Raw genomic sequence first — 27,721 nt, 5'->3', positions numbered from 1 at the left:
AGCTGTGCGCGCCGTTCCTCAACTTGTGCTCTTAGGGTGCGCTTTCACGCGGAGCTTTGTTGCTCAAGAGCAGAGCCAACTTTACGGAAGAGCACCCCGTTCAATCCAGAGCACGGATCCGTGCGCCGCTCGCGCGCTCCCTCTCAGCGAAAGCGGCGGCGGCGCCGGCCGCACTCCTTAAAAACAGGTCTACGGTGCGGCGCCCAGACCAGAAGAAGGACACCAGCGGCACGATGCGCACCAACGCCACAGTAGCTCAGCGCCGCGCGCCTCATTCCAGCCTCCTCCGGGCACCCGGATTGCTCCGAGTCGTCCAGATGCCATCGATGCTCCTACTACTCTTGGCGGCCACGTTCATGGCCCGCAGCGTGGCTGCAGAACCTTCCATCGGCGATGTCATCGGTCAGATCAGAGAAAGAGCCGCCGCCACCACGGAGGACGGTAGCACGACGACACCCACGCCGCCCAACAAGACGAGGAACGAGCGGATACTGGAGCAGTGGTCCAAGTTCGAACTCAACCTACAGGACCTGGTGGATAGCGTGATCAGGAAGGTGCTACCGACAGTGATACGGCGCAGCTCCGAGCTGGAGGTGTCTCCGGACTGCCGCGACGCCCTGCTCAAGGTGGTCTTCGGTATACGACAGCTCAAGCGATGGGCCTTCCAATGTGAGTGCGGCCGAGCCGTTCATACACTAATTGTAAGCGCGTTAGTACGGAAGAGTTGAACTCTTCAGGGATAACGGGAAGCGTTCTCGTTGCGGGCGTTCTCTTTAGGAGTGAGCGTTTGTGTTTTCGGATTTATTTCTATTTTCCGTAGGAACCAATACACTTTTAGCTAGTAACGCTGATGTTCAAGAGAAAAGCGCGTGCCGAGGCCTTCGGCACTCGCTTAACTCGTGCACTCGGCGCCAGTTTTAGGTCAAGGAATCTGCGGTGACGATTAGGGAAGCTCACTGCCTTACAGTACCAACGCAACAGTACCAACGCAACGCCTGTGCACGCACCGAAGCCGGTAAATAGCCTGCAAAAGTGGTCATATGCGTAAGACCAGTGATTCCGGCGCCCCGGATTCCATTTGGGCTCTGAACTACCGTAGCTGATCATAAGATACGACACACGTGGGCAATTCACTACACATATTGAAATGTTTCTTATAGTTCATTCCTGATCTCGTCGCACTGTTCGCAGAAGCCACCCTGTTACTCTGCCGCAACGTTTGTGGCTTCTCAGATACACCAAGTGAAATGTGGTTTGTTATACTGGTAAACACTTTTGTGGGCGTTTACTCAAAGCTGTGCTTCTCTACACTGTACGTGTCGCCCATTACTACATTTTTCGTCTTAAGTGAAGAACACAATAGACCTTGACGTCCTTTCTGCACGTCAGTGCTCTTGAAGAACGCTCATGCTGAATTCTCGAAGAACGCCACTCTAAGTCAAGAGAGCACGTCTGTGAAACAGCTTGCAAGGTACCAACATCACTACATCTTCCGAGAAATCCCGCATTGGGACAGTGTGTTCAAAGGACGCTTCTCTGACAGTGCTTTATAATAGCATTGCGCCAACTCTAGTTAATGGGCCAGCTCGAAGCCATGTGCTAACATTGCTGTGGTTACGCAATGGCGTAGTGATGTTTTTCAACCGTTTTACAGCCTTGACCACTCGTAAAAAGACAGTATTTAAGTTCGCCCACGCCCCTGACAACGCAAACAGTGTATACCAGTACAACACGTGTAGAGACCCCGTACCCTCCATGTCTAGATTGCCGGAGTGATGCGGCTGTAGTGCGAGCCGAAGCCACACATTCCAGACGGCTTACGTCTGAGTTCGCTACAGACTGCTGCAGTCTCTTGGATCTGCGCTTCCTCGCACCGTTCCTCGGGCCTTATCGCTGCCTTCATATTCTGTGGAAGGGAGTGGTTCAGTGATCGCCGCGGGCCACGAGATGGAGTCGCGCCCTTAATCTAAACGCGTGCCTTATCGCCTCATTTCAGAGGCCGCGTTCGTTTTACACCGACAAATCCCGAGCAGCAGCCTTGCTATTCAGCACACCTGAGAAGGACTAGTCTTCAACAAAACCATACATCAGGTACACGGCGTGAACATACTCGGCACCGCAGTGAATATACGTCGGCACCGCAGCGCGGACAGCATTGCAGGCGAGCTTTGGAAGCAGTGTGCGCATTCCGGGCCGTCATATGCACCCGCCGCGCACGTCTGACTGCTGGCCAGCAAACCGACGTCACGCCCTGTTGAGTGCAGGGGGACTTATAGCCTATGGGAGAACGACGGGCGGTGTAACGTGTCGGTCTGCTTCCTTTTGCTGCTGTTCGATTGTTCCGAATATCACCTGCATTCTAGATCGCTTTTGAATATCTAAGGGCGGCCCATGCTGTGTGACCTGGCAAACATGGGGCTTGGTGCGCCCAACGCAATAGTCACCGTCGCCGTCCAGGAAGTAGGCAACCAGGCTTTGTGCGCAGGCATGGCCTGTCGAAATCGTCGGCGTGCGCCCACACACTGCGATGGTGTATCACTTTACGCTGCGAAGAAGAAATCGACGGCGCCAGCAGCATTCGTAGGGTCACGAACAGATATATTGGCGCATTAACGCGCTTCCTTCCGCACACATAAATCGCGCACCTCTGTGCGACATGGTTTAGAGATAGGAGGGAGGTGGCAGGCACAGCAGTATAACATCGTCCCCTCCAGTTTTCAAGGGAACAAAGTAAACTGGAAGAAAAATAAATGCCAGCTAAATGGCGGAGTGCTTCAACGCGTGTTGCTGGTTTCTCTTTATATCACGTCGATAATATCTGGTAGAGTGGCCGTTGCATACGACATTGCATTTACACGCCGGGACTACACATGCAGTCACACCATGCATGTGCCATCAAGCATGTGTTTACAGTGCAAGCACCCACTTTTAACGTTAACGCGTAAAGCCCGACATAACGAGCATCACAAACAGCATGGCTTTTATCAGCAAGAGGAGGGGAGGGAGGGGGAGACCTTCAACGGGCAGGTTCCGTACTGCAATGTCCTGGGTAGAGCACGCTCTCTTGCTGCGTACGACCAGCCCGCGCCAAACCAGTTGGCACTGCGTGGCTCATTCATCTATCGCTATATTTTTGCTCGCACTAGACGCCTTAGTAGTGCGAAGAAAGGGCTCAATGTTCATGTCCCTAATGCGCGCCTAAACTCGGCCCCGGAGCAAAACTAATGCTAAGCAATCTTTGTGTTTTGTTCAGTCCAGTTCTGTCACAACTGTCATATTACCTGCATATATATATATATATATATATATATATATATATATATATATATATATATATATATATATATATATATATATATATATATATATATATATATATATATATATATATATATACATATACGCGGAACGTGTTGCGGCCCTGCCGAGACAACACAATGGGTCTAATGCTATGGTTCTCGTACGCGGACCGTTAGGGAGCAATATACTTATTGCGCGCACTGACGCGCGAGCGGATTTGTCACGTGGTTTTTTTTTTTTGTATTTCACGAGCATTTGCATTATCAGAAACACTAATACATACCAGATATAAAGTTCAAAACTATCTACTTGGACGTTGTGCAAACCGATCTACAACTTCCTCATTGAAATTTGTTATCCATCTTTGTTACTTCAATAGTTAGTTACCTAAACATATCTAATAAACAATATCTGAGAACACAAAAAAAAAGTCTGACTAACTGCAGGCAACGGTGAGCAACAAGCATTTGGTCGCGTGGTAATTACGTGTTCCGGCATATTTTTAAACTCTGGCTAAAGTTACTTGGGGCGCCCTGTATATAGATACGTATACATATACGGTGCACAACATCGACGCCCACGCGACAACAGTGGTGAAATCCAGCCGAGAGTGTCCTTATAATTGCCATCACTATAAAAGAAGATTCCCCTTACGAGTAATACAAAACAAAATGTCTACAGTATTGCTAGGTGAACGCGGACAGACTACTCGGCCGTACTCGTATGGGCGCGAGACCCGTATTTTTGTAACTAGTCCACTTCGCACTCCTGCTTCCGAAACACTTTACGCCGATGTGAAGTTAATGAGCTGAGAATCGCTCTCGCACGCGCGAACATTGCGTGCCGTAACAAGGCGCCCGCGGCAAGTGTGTCCCTTTCTTTCTTATAATTTCTTCCTTTTCCGCCAAGTTTCTGCCATTAAATCTGCCTCGAATCTTCCTCTATGCGTCTAGAGATCTTTACACGATGGATTCACTGCACGTGCGATAAGGAACCATGCGGTGAAACATCGTTGAGGTGTGCAGCAACGCTCTCTAGAGTGTTTTTTTTTTCATTATTGTGTCGTGCTTAATGAGGCAAACAAAAGGATTTCATTACCAACGAGTCTGTATTCCCCACTGTGAGGATACTGTGATGGTGATTCAATCAGTCAATGCTACATATCGACGGGTTTGAATGAACCAGACGCAACACGGGAAATGAATGAGAGCAAGCCGATCAAGTGCACTCGTGAACACCACCTTGTTCAAGCTGCTCGGGAGAAACGCTGGGTTTTTGATTGATTGATATGTGGGGTTTAACGTCCCAAAACCACCATATGATTATGAGAGACGCCGTAGTGGAGGGCTCCGAAAATTTTGACCACCTGGGGTTCTTTAACGTGCACCCAAATCTGAGCACATGGGCCTACAACATTTCCGCCTCCATCGGAAATGCAGCCGCCGCAGCCGGGATTTGAACCCGCGACTTGCGGGTCAGCAGCCGAGTACCTTAGCCACTAGACCACCGCGGCGGGGCCTCCCCATATGGCTACCCCGGTACAGATAAATTGAGTGGCCAGCCAGGTTCTTCTTTTACGTATGAAAGTGCAGAGCAGTCACTGCCTACTTCGTATACCCTACAGTGGCTGCTTCCCGTTAACTTCAGCTGACGCAACCACAGTCTTCACAGGGAAACTCACACCACGAAACCTTAACGTGCATTGCACTCTTAGAACGCGATATGAGTACTGAGGCGTATCTTACACAAATAATTGTGATGTCAAGAACATACAACGACCGCCACTTGCCGTTTGAACTCGTCCAATGATTTTCCGTCAACTGTTCTGTCGACAGAGGTGAATAAATCTCAAGATCAGTCATACATGCATTCGTTTGTTTTGAAGAAAGTTCCAATCATCACGTTTTTTTGTGTGTGTTCGTGGCACGGCAGCTCCAATGCAAGATATATATAGTGTGTAGAACTACCACTGCCGTCTTCCGTGTTCTAAACATATGCGTGTTCACCCAAACTCGTCTACATTTAGCTGTTTTTATACAGAACATCGTTAAAAGGGATATGCCTGGACGTTGACGAAAATTTGAATGGATCATTTTAAAAACAAATAGTTTTCAAAGCAGCTGTCTGCTGCAGTCATTGTTGATGTTAGTGGGTTCCGCATTTTAATACAGAACGTTTCTATCCAAAATAAAAGGATTACACGCCATCGTGAATTTTTTGTAAAAGTTTTAGCGAAAATTCTCACTGTGGACCACGCCGTAAAAGTGTTTTGCTTTCTGCCGTGTTGACTTTCTGTTTTAAAGACAAGATTTTTTGGCACTAATGCAGGAAGTAAGCAAACAAACAAAAAGCAAAAAAATACACAGAGTGTACCTTCACAGGCGTCACGGAAGACCACTTTCAGGTCAAGAACTCAAGCTGCTGGCTTAGTTCACTTTGATCTTCGAAAATCAGCACAAGGAACAAAAAAAAGAAAATACTAGAAGAACTTTAGCTCACCCACGAAATATGAAGCTACGCTATACGCGGCCTAGAAACGAATGAGTGTCATGCTGCTAGAGTAAACTGAACATTTCCCTGCCTCTGCAGGGTTATACATAAATCAAGAAGGAGCTTGGGACGCCCCAACACGCAGCACCGCCTTCTACGTTTCAGGTACCATACATGCACGCCTTAGTTTACGGCCATTTGAAGGTCAAAAGTTTTCAGAAGCCTAGAATGGCAACAGTTAGGTGTAAGAGTTAATGGACAGTACCTAAGTAACCTGCGCTTGACCGGTGACATTGCGTTGCTGAGTAACTCAGGGGACGAGTGGCAACTCATGATTACGAAGTTATACAAGAAGAGCAGAAAGGTAGGTCTTAAAATAATCTGCAGAAAGCGAAAGTAATGTACAACAACCTCAAAAGAGAGCAGTGCTTCGAGATAGGTAATAGTGCACTTGAAGTTGTAAAAGACTATGTCTACTTAGAACAGATAATAACCATGGAGCCGAACCACGAGATTGAAGTAACTAGAAGAGTAAGAATGGGGGGGGGGGCACATTTGGCAAGCACTCTCAAATCATGACAGGTAGACTGCCACTATCCCTCAAGAGGAAGGTATATACCGGCTGCATATTGCCGGTACTTAGCCATGGAGCAGAGACCTGGAGACTTACAAAGATGGTTCAGTTTCAATTTAGAACGATGCAGCGAGCAATGGAAAGGGAAATGGTAGGTGTAACCATAAGAGACAAGAAGACAGCAGAGTGGATCAGGGAACAAACCGGGGCTAAGGATATCATAGTTGAAATCAAGAAGAAGAAATGGAAATGGGCCGGGCATGTAGCGCGTAAACATGATAACCACTGCTCATTAAGGATAACTAACTGGATTCCCAGAGAAGGCAAGTGAAATAGGGGGAGACAGAAGGTTAGGTGGGCAGATGAGATTAAGAAGTTTGCGGGTGTAAAATGGCAGCAGCAAGCAGATGACCGAGTTGACTGGCGGAATATGGGAGATGCCTTTGTCCTGCAATGGACGTAGTCTGGCTGATGATGATGATGATGATGATTATGTTGATGATGGTGAATGTGATGATGATGATGAAGATAACGACGACGATGAAGGTCATGCAGCTATATATATCGCAGTTTCTCAGCTGACCAACCAACCAGTGTGCTGCACAATATTTTGACATGGCCAAATTACTACCCGTTTGTTGTAGTTGTTCTTTTAGAGCTTCTTTCCACTATCCGAAACCAAAAAAGGGAGATATTGGGCTAGGTGATTCTATACGGCTAAAAAACGGCGCTACATTAGACGGGGCAAATTAAGTTAAAGAGGACACATGTTACAATGTGGACCTGATTGCGTTGTCATGTGCACTTCGTAAAGGATGTCCCCAATAACATATTTTTTGCCTGTAACTGCTGAGCGGTATTTTAATCATGTACTTAACGATGACACTGAAAAGGAACGCGAAGGGCGGGCGCTTATGTTTCTTTGCTCTGTCCCAGTCAAGCGCGTGCTGATATCGCTTTGTAATGATTACAGTCAAGTGCGTGCTTATGATAGCTCGAGAGGTGTTATACGAGTGATGTCCAACTCCGTTCTTTAAATTGGCGCCAAACAGGAGAAACGGACATTTGGAGCTTCTCTGTTAAGTCACTGTGGTACCTCTTGTTGAGAAGGGTGACAGATTTGTGGTATAGTTATATTACGTATGATTTTTGATGCCGATGTATTAGGCTGTTAACCAAATACTTTTGCATCTTTAACAACTGAACAAACAGTGCTACAGTAGGCGCGGACGCTTGACGTCTGGTTTCGACGGTTCGTAATCTCATTAAGTCACGTCACTGTATACGAAAATAAAAAAATACATTTGTTTAACAATCCAATGTGTAGGCGGTCATGCGTCTTACGTGAAATACTCCCACAGCGTGTTACGCACCTGTGCGGCGCGAGAACGCTACGAAAATGTGCATTTTTCTTCGTCAATTGGCGTGCTTTAGCATTACCGCAAGAGCCTCCGTGAATGTAGACGACGGACAAAAACGAATCACGGATTTCGCAGCCATTCGTCACTCGGCTCGCGTCCATTTGTTGCCGCCTATAATCTAGCCGCTCATCGGAGAGGTGACAGCTCTGCGCCGTGAAAAATCCACGCGTGCGATATAGACGATCCTGCGTGAGTTCACTTCGATAAACAAAAAAAAAAGGAAGAACGGACAACAGTAAAAAAGATGGCATCTAGCAAAGATTAAACGCACGCATCGCAAAAACAAATAGGAGTGAAAGTTTGAATCGTCGTGGCAGCTTCTTCCGCACTTCCCGTTTCCTCAGTGCGATTTCATTTCGATGACAAACGATGGGTGTTGTTGGAAATGGAACTGCTTTTCTCGCGTCTCAAATTTTCAGCCCCGGAATCTTCGCGTCTCTTGGTGCGCTTTGTTTGTTCAGTGGGCCAACGTTCTCTCATATTTGATACTTAGTACATACAAAGCATCGCCAAACTTATAGTCTGTTGCCGCGTGTAGATGTGCAAATTAGCGTGGATGGTGCTTCGATGACAGTTTCTCGAATTTATATTCGTGCTGGAGAGACGAACCGAAATTTTTTACGCCAGCGTTGGTATATAGCAGTGGTTGTCCCGAGGTTGCAAGTTTGATTTTTGCCGCGACGGTCACATTTGGGTGGAAGCGAAATTTTTTGTGGAGGCCCGTGTGCACTGTGATGTCAGTGCACTATGAAGAGCGCGCCAATTGGTCTTAATTTTTGGAGCTCTCCACTATGTCGTCTGTCATATTCATATTCTAAATCGGGCACATAACACCGTGAATGATACTGTTGGAATGATTTCCGATGCGCCAGCACACTGGCGATTCCCGCATTTCCAAAAAAAGGGAAAGCGGTAAGGTGGAGAGAAGCTTCATTAAAATAAATACTAGTATGTCAGGGTGCCTATATATGTCTGCTCGAATGATTCTGTTTTCTCAATATAAAACAAAAATTTGGATAATGTCACACCAAATGTCACAGCCTTTTTGGCGACTACCCCACATACATTCGAAACAATGAGTAGGGCGTACTTACTGCTTTAGAAGCGATGGTTGCTATAATATTTCTGACCGAAAAAAGAAAGTGGTAACGTTGGAGCCTTCCGAATTTCGTAAAGGTGTCGTGCTAGTGTTGTAAGCCAGGAATTGTTTTTCCGAACACATATTATCTACTAATAATAACAATGTCGGGGGGTTTTACGTTTCAAAACTACGATAGGATTATGAGAGACGCCGAAGGAGGTCTTCGACAATTTCGACCACCTGGGCTTCTCTTACGTGCACTAACATCGCACAATACACGGGCTTCAACCACTTCGCCCCCATCAAAATGCGACCACCGCAGCCGGGTTCAAACCCACGACCTTTCGGGTCAGCAGCGGAGCACCATGACCACTGTTTCACTGAAGTGAGTTTTAAGTTTGTTCGCGTCCTAAAAAAAGGGTGTTTCTTTAACACACTTGAAGCTTGATGTAATCAGTAGAATTTTCATTCCATGTACGCTTCGATAAATTTTGTCGAAATCGGCCACACTTGCGATATTTTTCAAGAATATTAAATTATGTGTAAATGCCTATGTAGCCAATACCTGCTACACAAAAAATATATTTTGTGCTGAAATATTTTGCGAACCATGAGGTACCCAAATATTCTGAGAAAATTGCAAAGTCTGAAAAAGCACCCATTTCGATCAACATTGAGACCTGATTTACGCCATGTGCGTCATGTGCGCGCTTAAGATAAATGATGAGGAAAGAGCTGTGTACGCGTTTAAGCATATATAAAGTATCTAAAGTAAACCACGTTTAACCACCAAATTGATTTAGTTTTAAAGGCGTTCGTGAGAGACTTGTGACAAATATTCTCGTAGAGACGAGAGTATTGGAACGTGTACAATCCGTTTCTTAAGCAAAGAAGGTTCAAAAGTGTCTTCAGAATATACTTGCTTCCTCCATGCATAAAGATTTATAAGGAACCACGAAGAGTTCATTACACAAGGTCAGAAATTGGTGCAAGAGAATGGAGCTTTGATAATATGGCCCTTACCTCCGAGCCCCATGTCATAGCGTGCGAATACCGCAACGATCATTTTCTATTGTGGTTTCTTATAGCGTCGTTTCAGTTGTTTTCTTACTCTGCCCGCATTGTGCAAGGAAAAGCAGGCAGGTTAACTAACAAACACACGTCCAGTTCGCTACTCGGCGCTGAGGGACAGAAACAAAAGAAATGTGAAAGAAAGAATAGGAAGATCATTAGAAGTACGCGAACACGAAGATTAGCAGCACGTCTGTATCAACGGTTGCGGAGACTTGTCGAGTTTCCATATGTTGCATCACCCTTGCTACTTTCTGCGCCACTTACGAGCACGATAATGGATATTCACGCTTCCTGAAAGTATACGGCCGGAATTGAACTAGTCCAGCTAATTATTCATAGACAGGCAATGATCAACATTGCGTCGAGAAGAATCAAATGCACAGTACGTGTTCAGTGGGAAAGCTGTCGTTATTTATTCAGGGCGTATTCTATATCGAAGCTCAATATTTATAGGAAGCGTTAACACGTTCGTCTATGTGCGGCAATTGCAAGATCGAACAACCTGGAGCAGGTGAGAAAGCATGAACACAGCAGGCAGCCCGATAACAGCGCTCGTGGATCATGCAATAGACTGACATTGTAACCGACATCCTTACTACTCCGTTAAGAAGGCGTATCGCGCGGGCATTCTAAGCCAATGTTCTGGAGTGATGGTTGTGATACCGAAATACGTTGTGCAACGAAGTGGACACTACAGAAACAACAACAGTAGCCAGCTGCGTTTCCCACTGTGAGGTGGGCCATGCACTATTGGTTGCCCCAGTTACAGCTGTAGCAATAGTCATGGCCCTTTCCAATGAGTGCGCCTGGCGACACGGTCGAACGGTTTTGTGCAGAGGACCAGCAGCACACCAAGATGTGGGTACAACAAACAGAGTGAGTGGGTGGCTGTTGCAAAGCAATCCCCCCTTCATTGCCAAGCGCCGCTGCGCACCGCAAACAGATGGAAGAAGGCCAGCTTTTTCGTTTACGCTTCTTCGCGCGTTGCGCCAGTGGTTGTCGCCGCGCGTCCAAGCAACTGTGGGGCGGCCGAGTGGACGGCGGACTCGGCCCCGTGGCGTTGGTTGCAGCGGCGGTGGAGTGCCTTAGAGCGTCCACTTCCGACCGCGCCCCTCTTTCTCGAAGAACCCTCCCTTCTCCTCCTTTGCTTCCGGAGGCGCCCGGAAGTGCGCCCTTGTTCCCGTTTGGCCGACCTCTCCGCTTTCTCAGTTCTTCCACTGGCGGCCAAGTAGCATCGAGTCTGAGACGACGATGGCCTGCGGAGAAAGTGCCCCCGGAAAAAAAAAAGAAAAACGAAGCAAAGGTTTTTCCACAGATGCACGCTACTTTGCCTGATGCCACGTTTTTCTTTGCTTCATCGGCCCCGTTTTTATCTCGCTGTTGAACCGCTTTCTCACAGACACGACGTGTGTGCGACGCACTGAAGCGTATAGAACACCGGCCCATTGCCCAAATAATCTATGCACGTCTATTAGAGTCTTGTTTAGACAAGGGTAACCCTCATTTTATTGAAGAGCCATTCACTGCGCCATGAGTGATTTCTTGATATACGTGTCATGATTAAGATCCTATTGGCATCCGTACCTCAACACCTCTATCGTTCATCTCTACAAAAAAAAAAGAAAAAATGCTTCCCCTCTCTACTCTCTCCCTCCGGCCACTGCCTTCTGGCCTATGTGCTAGTAATAACAATATGCAGTGTACTACGAGGCCTTAATTAGTCGTCAAACAAATTTGCCGTGCGCGGAAGTCGCCCTAATCGAAAGCGTGCGAGGTGACTTCGAAGAGGCTAAACGGGGTGGCGTGACCGGCGACCAGGAAATGACGCCGATAGAGCGTGACGGCGATCTAAGAGCAGGTCGGCTGCTGTGTCGAATCGGATGAAGTGGAACCGAAACGCTTTGGGCCACCGCATCATGCACGGTGCACAACTCGAACGAAATGGGGGAGGACAGTGGTTTCATATAAGGATGGCACGCTACTCGGCCGCGGATATTAGAACGGCTTGGATTGGTTATCATCGCTCTCTACCCCTATGATTAGCGCCGTTTCCACCCGGGAAATAAATGAGCGGCGTGCTTGTCTTGTTGCGTGGTAACTGAACACATCGTTTTTTTCAGGCGTTCCTCGGTGTTTTTGTTGCGGCTTTTCTTGCCGATGGTGTTGAAATCATCAGCGAAAATGTCATGCAGGAGCTGTAGTGTAGCTCTAATCATTTGCAGTAGTTCGAATACTCATGCACAGAAATACCCTCCGAGTAGGAGCGTCTTCGTCGTATATGATTCGGTCTCAAAAGCGCTGCGTATAGCTAAAGCCTTTTGAGAGGCCGGTTTGGAGATGCAATGAATAATTACTGCTCTCGTAAACGGGCGCAGTGACTCTTCGGTGCGCATATGTAATCAGCTGCAGTCGTAAACGTTGAGAGTCCGCGTGCACTCGGGAGCATGGTGCTTTCTTCGCATTGTAACTCGCACGCGCAAATTCTTACGTGTAGTACGGACTGAGTAACGAGCACTCGAGCACATCTCGTCCATATAAAGGTAGGACTACGCAAACAACTGCTTTATAATACACCAAGCGCAAATTTTACTTTTCTCTGAAACACTGAAAAGCATGTCTGTAAGCGATGAAGACGTTGTATGCCCGGTAATCTTGAAGGGTTTTTTTGTTTTTTTTTTTCAAATTGCCGTATAGAAGAAGCAAGAAAAAAAAACATATCGGTGTTCATAACCCAGCATTGTCTGTCCATGCTAGTCTATAAGGCTGACGTAATTATGAATGAAGGTTAAGTCCAGCGTGAGTACGTGGCTAATTAGTCATCTGTGCAGTATAGCCTTCATTCAGATAGTGTCATATATTCACTAAGGCAAATGCGGTGTTTTCAGGGGTGAGTAGTTGATGCAGGTTGTGCGTGGCCCGGATAAAGAGGAAATATGCAGTGTATTGTTGCGAATTCTAGAGCACCAAACCAGCATAATTAGTTTGAGTGCTCTCTGAGGGATGTATTACTGTTGGTATTCTCCACTATGCAGTACGTAAAGTCCTGGAGAACAGATCGGAAACGAAATCTTACAGCATGCTTGGAGTGCAAACGAGAAGAGGCACCGCCCTCTGCTCAAAGTCTGACGCTCATTTCAAGCGGCATGTTCTGTGCTCTCAACTCGTGCACTATAAGTGCATCCAGACTCGAAGTTGAGTTTGCGAACATTCCGATGTTATCACTTGGGCGCACCCGAGCGTGACCATTGTTAATTCTCTTAAAACCACTGCTGACACAATGGAGCATTATTTCAACGTCCCAGATAGTTCTGCTTAAGTGGCTAATCCTCTACGCGTTTACATATGTGAGCAATAATTTTAATTCTTTAACACCCGGAAGTTGGCTGTGACCCTGATAGTGACGCTTTAGTAAATAGACACAGAATGCAATGTTAGCAGTGCCACTTTAGTAGTGAGTTTGAGGTCGGCGGTCTGCGCGTTAACGGTGCAATTTCTCCGCCACAAGTGCAGCATTTTTTCTCTTTATTTTCGTTATTCGGTTATCCAGCAGGCGGAGGCTTACATGCGGCAATAATGACTGTGTGAAATGCTCCTGAACACGAGGTCACATTCCGTACTCGACTGGCCTGAGTTGAAGTGCCGTAAAAAAGTGCAACGCTATTCAAACTACAATATGCGTGCCGGATTTAACACAGTCTGGTTGTACATAAGAACGCCTCATGAAAAATTACTGTTTAGGTATGATATTGTTGATAATATCGTTGATTTAATAGGAATCGGAAGCATGGTGCTTTTCATGTCGAGGAGCGGCGGGGTGCAAATGTGGGACACCACAATTTCGCACGCGTAAAACAAGAAAGACTTGGTTTGCATAGTGGAGATGTTAAATTTAGGATACTGGTTTAACCCTGATCATATATATATATATATATATATATATATCTTTCCTCTGCAAATGTAGCTTATAATTATTTGTTGTCTTTTTTATTCAACTTTTGTAGTTTCAGAGCTGCCACTGTTGAGAGCTGTACCCGCCAGGCGCAGTGTTTGACAAAAAAAACTCACGCTGCACAGCCATGAATTGTGCGCGGTAGTTTCAACACATCGCTTGTGCACTAAGTCGCTCCTAAACAGCCGTCCCTTAGCGTGCAAACAAGCAGCCACTCAAAACAAAAATTTGTAAGAATCGGGGGCGCCAGTTAATCAGAATAAAGATACGTTCTTTAATTTCATTTCGTGTTGCGAAGTAATGGGAGTGTAAAAGAGTGTAGCCCTCTCTCAACTAAGATTCGTGCTGTTCTCGGCCCCCAGTGGCTCTAATACTTGTATACCTCAACAGAGGTGACATAAGCGACCCTTTACGGCCGGCATATATTCTGACTCTGGTGCGCGGCACGTATCTTCGTAAGAGCTTCAATGTAGCGTGTTCACCTTCCCGCAGTGTTGGGCCATTTTCTTTGTTCTTCTGCATTTTGTACCTGATAAGTGGTTTCCAGTCATTTCCTTCCTCAATGATGTAACAAGTTGCTCAATACGGCAGGTTCGGGCGCCTTTTGGAGCAACTTCGGAGGAAAAGAAAGCAGTGTCGTGCTTTATCAGCCTGTTCCGGAATGTGGAGGAAGTGTAGGAATCGGTAAAACTAAATAAATAAACGGGGTGGGTCAAAAAAAGAGAAGGAGACCGGCGCGACCCGGTTACGCGCGCTGTGCGCGCCGCGAAGGTGATCGCGCGCGCTTTTTTGTCTGCGATTCAGCGCGGAAGGCCGCCGGCCACTGACCCGCCTGCGTTTCGCGGCGAGACGCGGAGCGTGCCAACGCCGGTCAATGCGAAGGAGACGGAAAGGATGCGCGTTACGCAAAGCGCGCAGACAAACGAATTTCGCCGAATTACGCGCCGCATGCTTTGTCATGCTATACGCGTTGCAAGGCAGTGTTGCGAGGAGGGAAGACGGCCAAAGAGAGAGAGACGAAGTGGCCGGATCTGCGTGATCCCGACGCAGAGGACATAAATTCGGCAACACGTCCGCCCCGGTGGCGAACGTTATTTTTTTTTTCTGCTTTGTCATATATCACTCGACGGAGCACTGGATCCCATGGGACCTCCAGTGCTACTTCTTGCGATACGTTAGTCTTCCTCCTGTCACCACCTAGGCCAGCACGTCATCGTATTCTTCATTTTCTTTTTTTTCTGTTTTGTTATGCAGTGCGTAGTGTGTCGGAAGACTGGACCTGTGAAGGGTGCGTCAGGAATTTCGTCGCAACGCTGGGAATGGGGTGCTCAATGAGCAATATGGTGGGTCCCACATGCATCGGTGGAATCGTGCGCCCTGAAGGGGATTCATTTACGCATGCAGTTTAAGCGTCGCGGGAGCTGCGAAGGTGGCATAGTGATCTAACTTTGGTTGGCTTTAATTCTACGCGGCCCTTGAGCTGCGGAAAATGCCGGATATAGTGTAGTAGACTGTGCACAAAAAAAATTGTGCTGATAATCGCTGAAATAGTCGGGTGTAAAAGAGAGAAAAATGCAAAGGAAAGAGGAAATCAAACATTGTTGCTTGCTTTCATTTGTTTTAGTAGGATTATGCATTATATTAAACGAGTTTTGTATTCCACGCCTGCGCACAAGGTATAACACCATGTGTCGCCATCATGGGGGCCGATTTGCGAAGTTCAACAGGATTGGAAGATAATGTTTCAAATATAGGAGCGTGTGTTTGGCTGGATAGCGAGAAATCTCGCCCCATTTTCCGTCTTTCAAGCTACCCACACATTCTCTCTCTCAGAATTATAGCCCTAAGCAGCCCTTTATGGGGCACGACTCTGTAACTTTGCGGCCGTAAAGTTCCGGGCTTATTTTTCTTTTGTTCATTTAAGCTAGGCACCATTGTAATTACGAATATAGAGAGCCTGCCAAACAAAGACAGCTGGCTTGAGTTCGCACAGTATAGACTGATTAATCCATATCTTAAAACGCTGATAAACTATACTCGGCCCAGGAATGGCGCAGAGGTCACGAAGTCGTTCACTTCGAATTCTGCTCACTTCGGCTTCTTCCTCAGTTAAGTGAGTACTGAAGGGCACTTGCTAAATAACTGGTTTGAAAAAGTCTGCACTATCATTGCTTTGGACAATCGATATGCCACACAGTTTCACAATAGTAATGCAGATGTGTGCATGCACCCGTTCCAGCTGCAGTATATATATATATATATATATATATATATATATATATATATATATATATATATATATATATATATATATATATATATATATATGAAGTATATATAAACATCCTAGAAGAAATCTACAGGGGATCAACTGCTACCATAGTGCTTCATAAAGAAAGCAACAGAATACCAATCAAGAAGGGTGTAAGGCAGGGGGACACAATCTCCCCAATGCTATTTACCAAGTGCTTACAGGAGGTTTTCAGAAGCCTAGAATGGGAACAGTTAGGGATAAGAGTTAATGGAGAATACCTTAGTAACCTGCGCTTCGCCGATGACATTGCATTGCTGAGTAACTCAGGGGACGAATTGCAACTCATGATTACGGAGTTAGACAAGGAGAGCAGAAAGGTGGGTCTTAAAATTAATCTGCAGAAAACGAAAGTAATGTACAACAACCTCGGAAAGGAGCAGCTCTTCGAGATAGGTAATAGTGCACTTGAAGTTGTAAAAGACTATGTCTACCTAGGGCAGGTAATAACCGCTGAGCCTAACCACGAGATTGAAGTAACTAGAAGAATAAGAATGGGGTGGAGCACATTCGGCAAGCACTCTCAAATTATGACAGGTAGATTGCCACTGTCCCTCAAGAGGAAGGTATATAACAGCTGTATCTTGCCGGTAGTTAGCTACGGAGCAGAAACCTGGAGACTTACAAAGAGGTTTCAGCTTAAATTGAGGACGACAGAGCGAGCAATGGAAAGAAAAATGGTAGGTGTAACCTTAAGAGACAAGAAGAGAGCAGAGTGGATTAGGGGACAAGCGGGGGTTAAGGATATCATAGTTGAAATAAAGAAGAGGAAATGGACATGGGCCGGGCATGTAGCGCGTAGACAGGATAACCGCTGGTCATTAAGGGTAACTAACTGGATTCCCAGAGAAGGGAAGCGGGTTAGGGGGAGACAGAAGGTTAGGTGGGCAGATGAGATTAAGAAGTTTGCGGGTATAAATTGGCAGCAGCAAGCACAGGACCGGGTTAACTGGCGGAGCATGGGAGAGGCCTTTGTCCTGCAGTGGACGTAGTCAGGCTGATGATGATATATATATATATATATATATATATATATATATATATATATATATATATATATATATATATATATATATATATATATATATATATATATATATATATATATATACAGCCTTTAAACAAACAAGTACTGTGCTCTTCCAGAGGCCACGTAACAACTATAAAACCCACATTTCTTTTCTTTTGTCGAGCAAGTATTTTTCTTCTGATTGATATGTGGAGCTCAACGTCCCAAAACCACCATATATGATCATGAGAGACGCCGTAGTGGAGGGCTCCGGAAATTTAGACCACTTGGGGTTCTTCAACGTGCATCCAAATCTGAGGTATTTCTCTTCTGCTTCAAGTATTGTGTCGATACGCTTTTTCTAGTTCACGATTCGGTGGGGGAGGGGGGGGGGGGTAGAGGAGTGAGGCGGGGGTACATTGAAGAATTCCTGGAGGACATTAAAATGTTCACGACGTCTGTCATGTCATTCTGTCGAAGCGCGCTGGTGCCTTACGTACAGTACTGAGCAGCATCTACTCCTACATTAAGCCTGCAAACCATTATTTGTTCCTTCAGTTGAGCAGCAAATCACAATAGACGTTGATAACCACCTGTTTGATTGCGAGAGTGCATGAGAGGAAATGAGAATGTTCACGCAATTTTGAGAGCAGAAAAGCGCAATAGTGAAATGCCTCAGTGGGAAGAATTCAGAAAAGGGGAAGATCAAGAAATTGAAGAAGGTAGGCGTGTTAGGAAACACTCGAAAACGATGTACTGGCCATGACTTTGCAGTTTAGCATGATTTATTGGTAGCTACGAATGTGTTCATAACCAAGTGCCTGCTTTAGGGACTTGTACCTTGTGGAGAAAAAAAACAGCAAATGAAAACGTGTGGAATAGAGGTATGAAATGTTTACAAATGGTGGCGGGCTTGGAGACCTTGTTTTGATATTTCCGGTATGAGTCATGGCCTGTTAGCCAAGGCATCGCGAATAAACAGTAAGATATAATAGAAACGAATAATCTTTCGTACTGACATGAATATTCGGAACTGCCCTGAGATTTGAGCACCGGGCGGAAATTACTGCGGAGCCTGGGACGTTCCTGTGTATGAATGCGGCACGACGACTTTGGATTAACTGACGCCATTTACTTCCTCCTACTGACGAACCAGCTAATAAAGTTACTCGTTTTCCCGTGACGTTATCGATTCAAAGTGTTCGTAGTGTTTGTCCCCCTTTTTTATTTATTAAATTTATTCAATTCTATTAACACATGACTATGCACCCAAGTACACAAGCTCAGAGGTTTTGGTTGTTTTATCTGAGCTTGAACAATATGTCCCTCCATCGCCAGGACACCATAAAATACTGAGACTAGGCTGATAAATTTTGCGCTGTATGCGTGCTTCAAGCTTGTGATTTGCTAAGATGTAAACACTTGATAATGGATTGACTAGCTGGTCTTAAACATTACTGTGCGATTATGACAATTATTCTGTCACAGAATAATTGTCATAATGTCAATGTATATATATATATATATATATATATATATATATATATATATATATATATATATATATATATATATATATATATATATATATATATATATATATATATATATATATATATATATATATATATATATATATATATATATATATATATATATATATATATATATATATATATATATACACTGCTGACATGTATTCTATGTGTAGCAGTTGTAGGCGTGTTATGAGCAGCCTATGTGCTCCGTACAGTGCGTCAATCCATTCGGTTACGTTCAGACAATCTAGGTGAAAAAGCGTAGTTCGGGGCAAGGAGTACGTGTTTTAAGTTCTTCATGTCAATCGTTAAAAGGGACAACAAAAAAAGTGGGAAGGGTAATGTTTGCTGGGCAGTCGCTGTTACTGGAAGCGCCATAGGGCAATTGCTATGATTGCTGCAGCTGAGGCTGGCAGAAAGGCGTTTGTGCCACTCTTCCCACTTGTATAAAGAAATAAGCAAATCAATACTACTAATGCTGTGACCACAAAAACGCAACATACATAGCACACGAACTGCTGAATGACTGGTAAACCAAATGCATGCGTGCATGCGTGTGTGTGCGTGCGCGCAAGTGCATGTGCGTGTATGTTTGTGTGGGTGTGCTGGTGTTTCTCTCATTCTTTTCATTCTTACTTTTCTGTCTCTCTTTCCCTCTTCCCCATTGCAGGGTACTAAACCTGATATTTACCCTCCGTTTAACGTCCTGACCTGTGATTTAAACTTCATCTCTCTTTCTCGGTGCGACACTAGATGACGATTCCGTACAAAATAATGGTGGTGATATAATAATTCGGTGAATAGGTGTAAGTTGAAAAATGAAGGGGAAAATCCAATAACAGAGGCGCACAAATTACCCGACAGTGATGAACAGGGAGAGAAAGACAAGCAAGAGAATGAAGGCAGGTTAGTAGATGTACGTCTGGTTTGCTACTCTGCACCGAGGAAATGGAGCGAGAAAATAGGCACTGTAAAAGAGAAGGAGAGAGAAACAATGATGCGCACACTTAATGAATGAAGTCTACTCGCTGTCACAGAACCCACTGATTTTAATTATAAAAAGACAGGGCGTGCAAACCCACACGAAAGAGGAAGTCAGAGCACCACACTTTAAATACTTCAGCAATCCTTTCGTTATCTTCTGCACAGTCGATGAGCTTGTATACCGGCTCGAGAATCGTGGCTGCAGAACATGGCCTTGGTGTCAGTTGAATTAGTCACATCCGTAGCGGGTATCGCTGGTTGTCATAACAAGCAGAGCTGCACAGGACGTATTCGATTGTCTTTTCGGTCCAGCAAAAGTTGGATGCGGATGTCTCCGCCATCCCGGTGCGAAGTGAGTATGCCTTTGTGGTTGCAACAAAGGCGGCATTGTAACGTCGCATTGGAGCGCGAAATTAGTCGTGGTAGTTGTCGCTTCGAGGGATGATCAAGTTCGTGCAAGCGAAACTTTCGGAAGCTGGGAGCTTGATCTCTTCGTGCATCGACGGTCAAGTTTTTACTCCATTGTAGATGCTTTATAAATCCCGCATTTTGATCTTTTTTTACTCAATTTTCTATACAGCGAGCTTATCCAGCGGCAGAAATGGTTACCATGAGTTCGGGTTGAACCGGACTCACTTGAATGGAAATGATTGAATAAAGAGCGCGATTGTGCCAACTTTCATTGGCCCTTTACATACTATAAGAGCTACGTCAAGGAACATGGTGAAACGACACCACATTTTTGGGAACTATCATCCAGAGGAACACTAATTGACTTTGCCACTTTATGCTCATTGCCGTACGTATACGGGAAAAGCCCTGATGGAAGGGGGGATTATTGATCAACGTCTTGCAGAAGGAAAAAGATCTGCTTTGGACGAAAGGCGTTCTTAAGATTCGCGACGCTTATTTTCCAAATGTAAAACAAAGTGATATAAAGTTATCTTTAATTGAAAATTGCTTCACTCTTTTGTGTATAAATATTGTTGCTAAATGTTTCTGTGACCACGAGGCTGAAGTAAAACCTGGGCAAATTTAGCCACCAGATTATGCAATGCTGTGCCATTGCGTTCCAGATTTAGCGTCATGATATACCAAATTATTTTTTACAACACTTTAAAACAAACATACTTTTCTTGCCCTCGAAGTACGCATTATCTGTTTATGGAAATAGCAGTACAGTGTTAAGTAAAACACACTTAACATTTGGTCTGCTACGATGCCAGGTGCGTCTGTCCAAGTACTCGGACGGGACTCTGCCCCAAACGTACCTGTCGTTTCGTTGCAAAGTTAAGTCAAAGTATCGTGACGTTGCGTCTACTTTGCTTCACCATCGTTTCGCAGTAGTTTCGAATGAGTTTAGGCAAGGCGTGCTCGTGAAGAAACATGAACTGGATGGAATATCCTGCACTGGCATGAGACGCAGCGATGAGTGGACGACGCATCGTTTAAACTGTCAAATTCCACTCGTAAAGCTCTAATATCGCAGCAAATCAAGAGACCTGGTGGTCTTCAGCCTCTTCGAACACCAAAGGTACAGCTTCAGCGTTTTTCACCGCACACCATTACCCGCGGTGCGCAAAGAACGATACTGAACTGTAGAAAAAGATCTGTAGGCAGTTCGCTAGCTAACACTATCCAATCCAAAGACTGTATTTCCCGTAATTACCATAGGGATACACGCTCGCAAAGCCAGATTCTTTTCTAGATATTATTGTATGAAACTCTATGACCCCAGTGGTGAAAAGGAAGTATCCTGCAAGGCGATACAAGGTGACCAAAAACGCGAGGGTCATGATAGAGCTTGAGGCGATGACCACTTCAGGACCAAGGTGCTTGTCCGTGAATAGCTTGATCGGCTCAATCACGTAGGTGACAGGTGAGAGGCACGTGATGACGTAGTAAGTGCCAGTACGCTTCGGTGTAAACTTGGGAGTGAATCCGGGACAGTGGAAAGGCGTTCGGAGCGACTACGCTACACTAGGAACACGCGAAATGGTGGAAGGATATGCAGTGAAGCAAGTCCGATTCATCAGACAGTTACAGTGACGATAATGCAGCTTAAGCATGTAGAACTTTAAATGGTGCTTCCATCATGTGGACCTTGCTAGGCAAGTAATAATCATTAGGAGAAATAAAGGCCCACATGGTGCATATGCCAATAAATAACCTCGCAGTCTGCTTGCTTCTACATGCTTTGTTTATTGCATCGCTGAACAAACGACACACTCAAAGTTATCATCACAGGTGTTTTTGGTAGATGTCTTAATTAGATTTACAAAGAGATATTACTGTTAGTATATAGCGTTATGTTGCTTTGTACCAGGCGGCTAGAGAAGAAATGAACACCAGCAGCACTATTTCAAGCTGTGAACTACTACCATTAGGAGCCTCATCGTACAAGCATGTTTCCGCACAAAAATGGCATATGCAATAATAAAAACTGCTTCCTTTTCTTTCCATTCACTACAATGATGGCGAATGCTTTGCCATCTTCAGGCAGATGGAACGCCATTACTGCTCCCATATAGGTTTAGCTCCCGTTCTGTAAAAGTGTATGCGTACGAGCAGGCCTGCTTCCACGATATAAAGCATCAGTACGGTGCTACGTAGAGGACAATGGAGCCACGAGTTGCATATTTGAGGAAAGAAAACTTTCAGGAGCTACTATTTGGTGGCTTGGAATAAATCAGTTTATCGCCGGCCGCATAGCGAATACGGCGTTCTTCACTGATTACAGCAAGGCACCATGTTCGTATCCTGTGACCACTGTGGTCGCATTTCGACGGAAAGGAAAGCGTGTATATTGGTTTAGGTAATTGTTATGAACCTATGCTGATCCCAGTCGATGCTGGCGTATATTTTGGCGGCCTCAGATCTATGTGTTGTGCAGTTTTGGGACACTGGAGACCCTAACTTGAATACAACAATAACTTTAACTCAAACTGAATTCAAAAAGTTCCCCGGCTTTCAGGTAGTGGCGTACGTCCAACAGGTTTGAGGCAGGGCTGCTGCATGTACTGGTGACACACAATTCAGTTACTTTAGTGCGTGAACATGACCTTCTTTCGCACACGTACGGCCGCATATTCAGCACAATCCCAATTCATGGCTTCTACAGATAAAGCGTCACCACCAGATCAGGCTGATCAACATCATAGCACCTAAAGTAATTGTATAACTGAATAGCTTGCTTATACTGTAAAGCGTTTATGCATCTGAGCTCCACACGAGTCGACGCTTGTTTCAGCATCAGCAAGTGCAATACGGGACATTATACGTTGTAAGTAGGTGATCATGGGTATAGTGACGCTGTATAAAACCTTATATTACTAATGTATATGAAAGAAATGTGTTCGCTTGGCCGAAAAACCTGCACACCCGTATGCCTGCACTCAATAGCTAGAAAAGCATACCATCTAGCTATAACTTTTGGGTCTTCACGATCTCTGAACTCTTATTCTTTGTCTCCTTTTTCTTTTGTGATTTTTCATATCTCTGCGATGAGGCCAGCGATAAGGTGATCGTGACAAAAAAAATAATAAATAAGTACACTGTTTCCGAGAGATGAAAGCAGCAATGCATAGACCCTCGCGTGAAGTTTCCCGAAGAGCGGCCTTCTAAGTTTCTTCGTGTATGCGCTTATACACGCGAGCGTTGATAAGCGCTTCAAATTTGGAAGGAAGGACTCTCGCCGCCTGCTTCGACTCCCTCAGCCATGGCCCCTATAGCTTCCCGTCGCCGTCTACCAGCATAGCAATGCACGGAAGAAAGAAAAAAAACATTTTAAACATAAGCGAAAGCGAATAAGAGCTTGTTCTTCGCGCATTTCCTACATGGAGTACGAAAGCCAAAAAGGAGGTTGAAAGTGAGACTCCAAGGCAGAATTAAAAAACGTAAAGGAGAACAACAAAAAAGAGTCACTAGATGAAATTGCTGACCGTTTCCATAATGACAGTTTGCAGAAAAGCCAGTCGCCCTTCCGCGCTTACCGTCGAGCGTTCTCTTTCTTTCTTCCTTTCTGTCTTTCCTTCTCTCTTTTTTTCTCTTTCTTTCTTTCTCTCTTTCTTGTCATTGTTTCACGAAAAGTCGCCTGGCTGTCTCGGCTCAGATTCGGGGTCGAGATTCTAGCGTGCTTGGCACATGCAACACTTATAAAGCCCGCATTCATAGGAGTAGATGGGTACCCTTCCTGTGAGAGTTTTTTCTTTGTCTTCATGGTACCAATGTTTATTTTTCTTGCCTTGTAACATGTTTCCTTTTCGTACATATCCTTTTCTTTAGCTATGGCTAATACAGCTCTATAAGCCAGGGCTTAAGCTGAGTACCCTTGCATTCGTTGTGCACCAAGAACCAGTGCTTCTGGAACAGCTCACGCACTGGATATTCGATTACCCCGCCTTAGCCACTCTTGTTTCTCAATTTCATTTACTTCACACTATCAAGTTGTTTAGAGAGGCGAGAGAGCCTGCCTGAAATACTTCATGCACGTAAACAGTAAATCCACCACATTAACACGGTACAGCACAGAGTAGAATTGTGAACACGTCTCTCTCTCTCTCTCTCTCTCTCTCTGTGCGTGTGTGTGTGCGTGCGTGTGTGTGTGTGTGTGTGTGTGTGTGTGTGTGTGTGTGTGTGTGTGTGTGTGTGTGTGTGTGTGTGTGTGTGTGTGTGTGTGTGTGTGTGTGTGTGTGTGTGTGTGTGTGTGTGTGTGTGTGTGTGTGTGATGGCACTCATTGTGGCGAGATACTACAGCGGAACCAACTATTCCAGAAATTTACGTTTTTTGGTCTCACTGCTTTGTCATGCCGAATGAAAAGGGAACATCAGAAACATATGCCTCGCAGGTGGCGCCAATGACTCGATAATACGCAGCGTGCGTAATTAGAGCCACATGCCACACCCGTGATTTGCATGCAGCGAAATGAGTCTAATATCACTGGCGTCTCTCATAATCATATAGTGGTTTTGGGACGTTAAACCCCACATACCAACCAGTCTAATATCAATATATGCACGATACATGTGTGTGGTGGGGGGGTGTCAACAGTTTTGGGGCCACGCTGCCGTAGGAATACATGGGATGGTGACCTGGTAACTTTTGACCCTCTTTCTTCTACTGACTCGCTACTAAATGTGGCACTCACAGGAGGCCTAGATCCTGTTCGTGAAGTATGTGTAGATAGTTAATTGTCTTGATAACCTTCATGAATCACAACTGCCGCGGTGATGCGTCTTGGCTCTAATAGCCCGCGGTCATTTGGTTTCAGAGCGCCTTTGAGGTATAGTTGACTTTATTGCGTTTGTTTGCTTCTACAAAAAACGGAAGTTCTGATAAACTTCTTCTCTGAGTCATGTTCGGTTTCCGATGTATATTACGAATTATACCTCCCATCAGTGGTTGGTTTGCTCGTTTCGGTGTTCTCTGCAAGCAGTGTTATAGCCTGGCAATCTGTGTTGTGATTTCTTTCACCTGTTCGTCTTTTTCGCCGTTAGCCAGACGTCTGCGATACATCAATATGGGCACTCCAGCACATGGTTGCCTGACACCATGTCATTCGATACTGGAGACAGCACGCCCACTACGGCCTGCGCACATATACCTCCTCAAGGAAGCAGGGCTCCTGTCTTCTAAAATACGTACTGATGCTCAAATGTGCCGTTCCCTGTGAAGGAATCTTGAATGATCTTGAATGCACGTCGAAACCTCCCCCTAACCACCTTCGCTCTCACTGCATATTTTTTTTTCTTCGCTTGCATTATTTGCTTAGCGGTACATACCAAATTTTCTTCGTGTCTACTTTTTTACGTCTTTCTTTTTTTCTATCTTTTTCTTAATGCTAATGTGGAGATGTCTGCGAACGGTATACCACGCCGAACTTCTTGCTCCTGTGCTCGCACACGCACAAACGCACGCTACGTCCCGCTTCTCACGGATGCTTGCGTGCGCGCGCTTGTACGGTCATGCATCTCTGAACAAGACTAACCCGCTGACGAGTGCGCGAGTTTGCCTTCCTTGCGCGTTTCTATATACACAGCGGGCCGTGAGCAGTCTCTCCCTGCCTTTCAGCCCGTTCTCTCTCTTGTCTTCGGCATGCACGAAAGTGATCGTCTGGCTCCGCTATCTGGAAAAATTCGAGGGCAGACGCCAGGAGTGCACCGAGAGAACTGGGACGCCTCGCGAGCACGGCACCGCACCGTGTATGCACGTTCTCGTTAATCTATAGGGAAAGCAACTGGAAAGAGGGAATGCTAAAAAGACGTTCAATATGAAACTGTGATAAGCGAGGCCTTTAGTGTTTGTTTGTGTGTGCGTGTGTACCTACATATAGCGTGCGTGAACGAGGGTAATTTGGTTGTCCACCCTAGCTCGTCGAAGAACGGGCGACTAAGGGCTTCTGAAAAACCAGTGCAGTCGCACTGTAACATTCTACGCACATTCCCGCAATACTGCTGCTGCTCCTTACTACAACAATAACAAGAACTACTACTACTACTACTACTATTGCTACTACTACTACTGGCTGCTGTCTCTAATGTCGCGGGTTAGATACCCACTGCGGTGGTCGAATTACGGTGGAGATAGAATGCTACAGGCATATGTACTGTGCGATGTCAGTGTCCGTGAAGAAAGACGAGACGGTCGAAATTTCCGAAGCCCTCTGCTTCAGCATGCCTTATAGTCATATTGTAGTTCTGGAACGTCAGGATCGTCTTACAGTGGGTGCCTGAGCACTATGGCTTCGCAGGCAACGTGCTAGCTGATGCTGCAGCAATAGCAGCTGTGGATAACACAGCCGTGTTCATTGCAATTCGGTACTTCCAAAATGACATGAACTCCTTGTCGAGCTGACTCATGCGAGAGTTCCCAACTTATAGGTCTAAACTAAACCATCGGCATAGGCGTCTACGGGTAACATACCCTCCCTTGAATTTTATTGCGATAGCAATTACATGAACAGTCTCGACTGTTTTTTGCTGCCGCCGCCACCGTCATTCACGCATATGTATTCAAATATGTACGGGGAAGAATGCGCCAGCCTCCTCTTCCTACGGAGCGAACATCGCCTTTCCGGCCGGGCTCTTCTGCATGCGCCCTTATCTCACCAGCGAACAAAGTGGGGGGGGGGGGGGGGCTTATGGTTTCCGCGCTATCGTAGCAATGATCAGCGCGCGCCTTGTGTCCCCACAGCAGGCAGGAGCTTCTACGGGCTGGGCTCTTGACGCGAAAAAATGGTACCAAAAGTCCACCTGGAGCGGCCGTGTTCTCTTACACCAGCGTTTTGTAGAGTTGCGTGAGATCGGACCTTAATGAGTTGACTGCCACTTCGCATATCAACGCCGTTACTACGCACGAGCCTAGTTGTCGTTATCTACTGTTGCCATGCCCCAGGAAACTTGGCTACTTAGCAAGCGCATGTTTACTACAATAATGTTGCTCCTAAAAATGCTAGCCTTGCTTCGTAAAACACTCGTATATGTTGCTATCGCATTCATTGCTTCGCTTTTTTGGCGAAACTGTGACTTTTATGAGTACTGGCTAAAAATAAAGCGCTGCCATGCCAGTCTACTAGGCGTCGCGTTCCTTTGACGCTCTGCGCACCTTAGCGGCCGTGCGGGCAGCCAAAGTGTGAGCGCTGCCAAGGATATAAGACTTAACCCATCTACTGTGCGACGGCCCTCTGTAGGTGTACTAACGGAAGACGCTGACTTGAACTTGGGCTGGCATCGATGTGAGCACTCTAAGTGAAACTAGCCTATTGTCCGCATTGTCCGACTAGACAGCATTTGTGGCTCTTACAAGAGCATTTATAGCTTTTCCCAAGAGTGCAGAAGCTGTTGCCAGACTTCAGGCAGAACTTCGCTACGTGGTTATTGTACGCACGCATCAACTCTCCCATTCTCCATCATCTCTTTCAACATTCTTTCTCCCACTTTTCTTTTTCCCCTGGGCGGAGGAGCAGGCTACAGAGTACAATCTAAGGCCTGT

General features: G+C 45.6%; 1 protein-coding gene across 1 annotated transcript in view; it reads left to right on the top strand.

Moving 5' to 3' along the window:
• The first annotated feature begins 220 nt into the window (after window positions 1-220).
• Window positions 221-27,721, top strand: part of LOC119161051 (nose resistant to fluoxetine protein 6) — a 323,287-nt gene continuing 295,786 nt past the window's right edge. The window contains exon 1 of the mRNA XM_037413375.2: window positions 221-669. Coding sequence (XP_037269272.2) covers window positions 234-669 — 436 coding nt within the window. The 5' untranslated portion in view covers window positions 221-233. The remainder of the gene's footprint in view (window positions 670-27,721) is intronic.

This window comes from Rhipicephalus microplus, chromosome X (assembly GCF_043290135.1).
Source record: "Rhipicephalus microplus isolate Deutch F79 chromosome X, USDA_Rmic, whole genome shotgun sequence".
Taxonomy (NCBI): domain Eukaryota; kingdom Metazoa; phylum Arthropoda; class Arachnida; order Ixodida; family Ixodidae; genus Rhipicephalus; species Rhipicephalus microplus.
This window is presented reverse-complemented; position numbering and strand designations above follow the sequence as displayed.